Source organism: Morone saxatilis, unplaced genomic scaffold (genome assembly GCF_004916995.1).
Source record: "Morone saxatilis isolate NCDOM2014 unplaced genomic scaffold, NCSU_SB_2.0 Contig14, whole genome shotgun sequence".
Classification (NCBI taxonomy): Eukaryota; Metazoa; Chordata; class Actinopteri; family Moronidae; genus Morone; species Morone saxatilis.
In genome coordinates, this window is record NW_023339696.1 from 13,819,171 (window position 1) to 13,826,923 (window position 7,753).

The window sequence follows — 7,753 nt, forward strand, 5'->3', positions numbered from 1 at the left end:
TGACCTTTGAGTCAAGTGTCACCAATTTATTGTCTGACTAGTTGAGAAATATGGTCATCAATTCTTGAGTTATGGCCAAAAATGCGTTTTGTGAGGTCACAGTGACCTTGACTTTTGACCACCAAAATATAATCCGTCCATTCATAAGTCCAAGCGGACATTTGTGTCAAATTCAAAGAAATTCCCTCGACGTACGGACAACCCTAAAACATAATGTCTATAGCGGCAGCATAAAAATCTAATCTATTATACACACTGCGTCTCCAAAAAAAAAAAAGAAAATCCAAAAGCAATGGTCTGTCAAAGTTAGACTATGCCCACTGGAGATTTTATTAATCATTTATTTTACATGTAAACACCAGTCTTCAACACTGTTCCATGGAATAAAAGCTTTTATTCTCAAGGGCAAAAAAAAAACAAGATCTTGCTTTTTTTTTGGTTTGTTTTTTTTTACAATTGTCCGGCCTGAAAAAAACATGAATTCAGGCATTAAATTGCGAATCATTTTTTAAACAAAATAAAAATAAGAGGCTTTCACTTTATACATTTCTGTCATAAGAAATGACTTCAGAACTGTACATCAAGCTTTTTACAAAGCACGCAGAGTTTCAAAATATACAATGTTCATTCACATTTTATACACATAAAAAACAAAAACAAATGGGGTTTTGCTACATTTAAAACCTGGGAGATCCTCCTCTGCGAGAAAAGGCAGTCCGAAGACATTCCACGTTGCATCACGTTCGACTCCATCCAGCATGCTGCTTGGCAACATTCAGGAGCTCCATTCTTCGTCTCCAAAGAGTCACCAGCCAGCAGGACAGGAGAGAGGCTCTGCCACTGGGCCAGTCTGTCAGTCTCTTTCTCTGCTTAACATGAACTCTTGGTTCAGCTTTCCTTCCCACCCAGTGAGGACTTGTCCTATTTCCAAGCGTGTGCCACACTCAGTCGGTGTCCACTTGACAGGGGTTGGTCCCCTGCTGCTGTGCCTCATGATACAACCGCAGGAAGTCTTTGTAGCGTGGAGCGCAGCCCATCCAGGCCTCCCCAAACCTCACCGTCCCCGTGAAGAGAAACTCGCCCTCGCCAGACCTCACCCTGCACTGGAGGGGCATCTTGATGCGGCCAGTCCAGCTCCGTACCCTCACGCCGCCAGATGCAAAGACCTGGGTCTTCTGTCTGTAGAGGCGGCTGATCTCCACAGTGACAGATGTGTGCTCCTCCTCCTGCTCCACTTTCTTAATGCTGCCCCGTGCCACTGAAAACAGCAAGGAGGAAGACAAGATTTAGATACTGGTAATGGCCATAGTTCATGCTGCACAGAATGTTTTTATTGGACCTTTCTGCACACCATACAGCAGCAGCGGGAAGCCTATAATTCTCCCGAACAGTGTTTTAACTTACCAAAGTCATTGGTGCAGACTGCTAGAAGCATCTCAGCGTCGCTGCAGGGCTGACAAGGTGCTAAGAGGAAATAAAGAGAGAGAGTGGATGAGTTTGGAGCCAAAAATTCAGTCGTGCACTACAAACAGAAACAGGAAAAGTTCACGATTTCTTTAGCACTCCCGGTCTTGCAGCACGATAAAAATCTTGTTGATGGGGTCCACAACTTTCCAGTTAAGTACCACTAACACAAACATACAACTGTGGTCGGGCCAGCCATGTGTGTTCCACACACACACACACACACACACACAACTGAGGTCACAGTAATTTCCATCCCCACAGATGATTATTTATTGACAAAGCCGGCAGACCAGGATTCCGCTGTCATGGGCTCTTGTTTTAACACCAAACACAGCTTGGCATGCTGCTGATGGTAAAAAAAAAACAAGTTCATCACTGCTTATTTAAAAAAACGCTGATGAGTGATTAATGCTCACAGGGGCTTTTTTGGTTAGCTTCCTCAGCACAAGAGGAACCCCTTGATACTCCATGACAAACAAGGACCACATGAAAAGGATACGGACACGAGGAAAGGCTACATCTCTGACCTCAGCTCTGTTAGCACGTCAGCAGGCCTGCTGAGGCTGAAACAGTGAGTCTCAACTCTAACATCAAGTAGAGTTTTTAACAGCCTTAAAAGTACAAATCACTTCAGAAAGGGCAGATAAGAAGGACAATAAAAGGGGAGCCACAGGAGGGCATGCTCTCAAAACTAGAGGGCTACTAATTGAATGGTAAAAAAAATGTGAAATAGCCTCTACGCAGTACTTTAAAAGCCTCCCCCAAGCTACATTTCCCCTATGACTGGAGGCAAGCTGCAACTCAGCCTGTCTGCCTCCAGAGTGTTTTATAGCAGGAGAAAGGGCCCTAAATGAGAGCAGTCAACTCAATGATTAGTTGACTCAGGTGGTCTTGCGGCTGGCCTGACCAGAACGCCTTTATTAGCCCTAGTTCTGCTGTGGTTTGAGTGGCACGGGGGGGCAGCTGGGGAGAGGAGGAGTGGGGGGGAGGCAGAAGGAGGGGTGTCGAGTCAGCAGTGGGCGGAGGGTGGGGCAGCAGAAACTGCCCATCCATAAAATCAGAGGAAAAATGATTGAAAGTGTTATCTCAGGTGCACTGGAAACCACCCTCAATAAGTCGGGCCATAAATCTGAAAATTAATCTAGTTTAGAAATTAAACTTTCTTGAGAAAAACACGCAGACCACCGCCCTGAATTATGTCCAGAAACAGAGATGTGTACTCTCTGTCACCTTTAGAGAGCTGGAGCTTATTTTTGGCCGGCTTGTCTGAAGTTAAGGGCATAGGGGTGAGTGGGTGAGCAAGTCTTAGGTCACCTTGTGTAGCAACATGATGCGCTGCCGAATCACCGGAGAGATCAGAGGTCAAACAGCTACAAGCTCGGACGGCTTAAGAACAGCTGGAGAGCGGGGAGACTTCAGAGGGTCCGACCTCGCCCAGAGCCTGGAGCAGAGCGCAAAGGCCTTTTGAAGTGAGCCTGCGTGCTGCCAGTGCATCAGAGTCAAGGCCTAAACCCAGGGTTGTTGTTTTTTTGTTTTTTTCCTTTCCGCCGCAGCAGAGTCGAGCAGGGCTCACATGTCAGACATGAAACAGAACCACAGGAATGGGCTGAGAGCCGAGTCAGCATCTCTCTCTGGCCCGTGCACAAGCAGCGCCACTCTGATCAGAACCACTTCACAGGGGCAGCGAGGGATGAGGGATGGGACCAGTGGTAAAGAGCGGGGAGTGGGGAGGGGGTGAAAGGGGTACGGTATAGTGTCCCTGCAACATCTGGGCCGTGATGCATTCCTCTGTAATGGAGCACAACTTGCTAATACCACTCGGCACAGACGAAAACCACTTCAAACAGCCAGGAAGAGAGAGAGGAAGATGTATGAAGGCGAGAGGAATGAAAAGGAAAATACTAGAATGATAAATAGACAAAAAGGAAGAGGTAGGAAATAGTGAGACAGAGGGGAAGAATAATTTAAGCGGGCTGAAAGGCAGGCCGAGGGAGTGACAGCAAGAAAAAGGGGGGGAAATAAGCCTATATGCTCCTAGAAGACCCTCCCAACATCTGGTTGGAGATACATTCCTGCTCGACGGTGAGCAACTCAATCCCAGCACAGCGGGTCAGAGAGAAGAGGAAGAGAGAAGAAAGGAAGAGAAAAAAAAGTAGATGAGAAGAAGCGAATGGAGCAATCAATCCACCAGTCCGGGCTTCAGATGACACGAGACCACTGTCTTTGTGAATCATCCCGGTGCTATCTCAGGCCACATCACAGAGCCAGATTATACTCCAGAGCTGAGCAGCGCACACTAATGTGGTCAAAACAACTCCACGCTCCTCTCTACTTTTAACCCTGTCCCTCCCTCCCTCTCCCTCTTCTCCTCTCCTCCTTCTCTCCACTGCGCCATGACGCAGGATGTGGATATGTGAACCAAGAAAAAGCCGTAAAAACAGATGTGGGCCCCGATACTGCTCGTATTTTGCTTTAGGTGGAAAAAAAACAGTTGCTTGCACAGTTGCGCAGCTTGAAACCGTGCAGGTTTGGCAGGTACGCAGCTTGAAAATAGACGGCTGTTTTTCAATGGAGGCCCTCTGCTTGGCTGTGCCCCTCCGCACACAAGTCATCCAAAAAAACAAATACAGCTTAGAGCCAAGTCAGATCAAGTGTTTAGTTGTGAAATGAATTTAAATATGAACATTTTATCCTAAAAAAAACACGAGCTCCGTAAAGACTTAAAGGCTTCACATTTTGGTGTTTTTGATACTCACAGCGAGAGTTTCAGCTTGACGGGAAATATATTCTCGGAAAAACCAAAATGTACAGACAATGCTACCATGGACTTTGAAGAAATGGACTTTGGCTTCAGTATTAGCAGCGTGCTGGAGCAAATGTTGAGTTTCCTACTATTAGAGTCCAACTTAATAAAAAATTCCACCAGTAGATGGCTGCATTTAGTTCACACACCACAGGGACAAAGCACAAAGGAACACAGTCCTAGAGGGAATCAATCAAAACCAAGTCCTCAGACCTTTATAATGGGGACTTAGAGGAAATAGAAGACAATATCTGCAGGTTTACCACTAATATCGTACTTTAAAAGCATCACGACGAAGATGTGTCTTACCTCCCAGTGAGTGCCCCTCTGGTCCCAGCCTGTCGCTGACCAGCTCGTACTGGAACGCTGTGATGCGGCGGCTGATGTCCATGTGCGGGACAGCCTCGATGAAGAGTGCCCCCTCCCGGATGCTGAAGCATTGCACCTTGCCCTGAGCTTGATCCTGGTCGCGCAGCAGCAGCCGCAGCTTGCCGTTGCGGTCCAGGTAGATGTTGGTGCCCGTGGAGTCGGCGGAGGGTTTGATGCAGACGGAGAGGCGGGCGGCGGCGGGGGAGACCGTGTTGGGTCGGAGGTTGACGATAATGGCCCCCGTTGGATAGAGCCACTCCAGAGAGCCCTGGGAGCAACGCAAGTACACCTGCTCCACGTCCCTGGCGTGGCCTTCGTGAGTCAGACCACTGGAAGAAAAGAAAGGGAAAGACGTCAGCGGACATCAACCATTCAAGACAGGCATTGTCAAGAATCTCTGGAAGAAAAAAAAAAAACAGTGTACAATTACAGAAACCCAAGAATGTGGAAGCTTTCTTTGTGGAGATGTGTTTTTCAAACTCCGGTTGAAACGTTTTTCTCTTAATGCAGCATGAAGGGATTACTCACTAATCTAAAAATGATTTTCTGGTCATTTATATCTTCAGTTAACTGACCAAGGTGAAGACCTCTGGCAGACCGTAAGGACATTAGACCACATTCTTCCTAAGGCATTAAGAGCCGTCTGTGCGCAAGACTGGCTGCATGACCAGTCACGAGCCGGAGCAGCCAAAATGACCTCAGCTCCAGCACACACTCCCCCCCCCCATACCACATTGTTCCTCCCAGAGCTTTGGCAAAATGCACCACTGGCATGCTGCCTTTGGGAAGAGTTTGGAAGCAGAAATGGATGAATGGAGGGACACAGGGGCTTCTGGGCAGACAACGGCAGCAACAGTAGCTGGGCCTGCTGCATGCAAGTGCAAATGCAGGTCACGCACCGAACCTCCCCTTGCTTTCAAGCCACCAAAGAGACTGGAAGAGACTTGTCCGGGCAGCACTTCGGACTCTGGCGCCAGCATGACCAAATGACTCCCTCCAGAACTTAATGCCTGGTCAGGGTTTGAAAACTCCAGGCTGTCAGTCATTCTGTGGCAGAGCCAAAGGCAGGAAGCCATCAGCAGTCTACCAGCATGCGCATGCCAAGCTAGTGGTTTGACTCTGGGGGAGAAACGCCCAGTTTCCTGAAAATGAGATGCTGAAATTCAAATTTGCTATAGATCTAAAGTAACCCATGGCACATGCTGAGCATATGCAGCTGAAGCCCCATAACCAGGCTCTCCTCAGCACGCCTCTAATTAAGTCCCTTCTAACTTCATCACTTCTGCATGCAATTAAAGGAGATTAGTCAAGAGTCTCACTAATGAACAACAGATTATTGGTTAAGAGCTCAAAGTACAGAATATGGCCTACCCCTCCTGAGTGGAGGATGAAAAACAAAACCGCACTATTTGAGGCACAGCTTCTCAAGTGCAAAACAGATTTCAGCAGATGTTTGATGGGAGGTGAAACTTTCCAGTGTACACCGCCTGAGGTTTTAGAATCTGTTAGAAATATCTTGAAATGTAGATCCAGACATACTTAAAGGCTCTCGGGGAGATCTGAGCATGTAAATCCTGTATTTGTAGACAAAAGCATGAATAAAAACTTCAGAATAACGAAGCTGACTGAGATTTTATGACACCTGGTCATTGTACGGGTTGTAATAATTAAATGTATAAAAAGGTTTATGTCATTCCAAACACTAAGAACATTATTAAAATGTGAAAATGTATTGGTGGATCACATCCCTACTGGGATCTGATAATTCCTCAATCACTCGTTCATAAACTCAGCACAACCCAGACCAAAACTCACGTGTTTGTTAGTAAACTACTGTATTGTTAATTCCCTCTCACATCACAAAAACAAATAAATAGAAACATGATGAATTCAGTCCAGACCTTTGTTCAATATTTGTATTTTGTCCTGATTCATGGCTCGGTTTCGTTTAGCTCTCCCGAGTTTCGGTCACTCTCATTTCACCTCACTTACTTCCCCACACTTTATTACAATCACCTCTTCTTTTTTTTTTTTTTTTTAAATCAACATTTTAACATGGCACTGGATGAAACCGGACCGTGAACCTCACCTGCCCTTCCAGCTGCACTGGTCGCTGGAGTACTGGCAGAAAGAAATCCTACAGAGAAGGAGAAGAGGCAGCAGGAAGCCGAGCATCGGGCTGAGCATGTTTATCTCGCAGCTCACTTCGCCTCCTCTCGAGTGAAACTATGATCAAGTCCCGCCGCCGTGTTTCCAGCTACATAGCGTTTCCATGTGACCCCGGTCCGCTCCGGTCCGGTCCGCTCCGGTCCGCTTCCTACCCCGGGGGTTCGCTCCTTCGGTTCTCGGACAGTGCGGACGAATAACGGCGCTTACTGAACGGCTCGGTCGGTCGCAGAGACCCGCTGCTGACAGTCCTGTTGTAAAGTGCGGACTGACTTCAGCTCCGACTGCAGCCTTGATTGCTCTCCACGTCACAGCCCATCCACTGCAGTTTGTCAAGTATGTTGCCTTCAGGTGCTCGGCCGAGGCTCCGATCTTTGCACTTCGCGATATAAAACGGCAGCTTTTGGCATCTAGGAAGTTGGTTAATGGCTTTTTTTTTTTTTAAATCAATACCATTGAGCCACTCTGTTTTACAGTGGTAGACACAGGTGCTTTAGTTTAATAAGTTAGTCAGAAACACAAATAGGATTGTGACAGACTGCGTGAGATTAAACACCAAGAAACATGACTGATTATCAATGGAGAAAGAAGTACTCATATGTTTTACTTAAGTAAAAGTAGCAAGGCAAGAGAAATAATCTGTAGAAATACTGTAAAATAGTAAAAGCATGTACAAATGTAAACGTACAAAGGTATGACAATCCAAATATACTTGAAGTACCAAAAGTAAAAATACTCACAATGAAGAATGGTTCATTTCAGAATAATGTTTATTATGTTACTGGATTGTAATTATAGATGCATTAAGGCTGAATTGGCGCTATACACATAAAATTGAATTGAATTGAATTGAATTAATGTGTACATAATGTTAATGTTGAAGCTGGTACAGTTGGAGCTTAATATAATAACTTTGTATACTGCTGGTTTGTGTGAATGTCCCCCTAA

At 46.1% G+C, this 7,753-nt stretch overlaps 1 protein-coding gene across 1 annotated transcript; it reads right to left on the reverse strand.

Moving 5' to 3' along the window:
• Positions 1-306: 306 nt before the first annotated feature.
• On the reverse strand, positions 307-7,111 carry metrnla (meteorin like, glial cell differentiation regulator a). Its single transcript, XM_035655452.1, has 4 exons — positions 6,729-7,111; positions 4,580-4,968; positions 1,405-1,464; positions 307-1,258 (listed from the first exon to the last, which is right to left on the reverse strand). Exons 1-4 carry the CDS (start codon positions 6,824-6,826, stop codon positions 945-947), a joined length of 861 nt encoding a protein of 286 aa, XP_035511345.1. The 5' UTR covers positions 6,827-7,111; the 3' UTR covers positions 307-944.
• Positions 7,112-7,753: the final 642 nt, after the last annotated feature.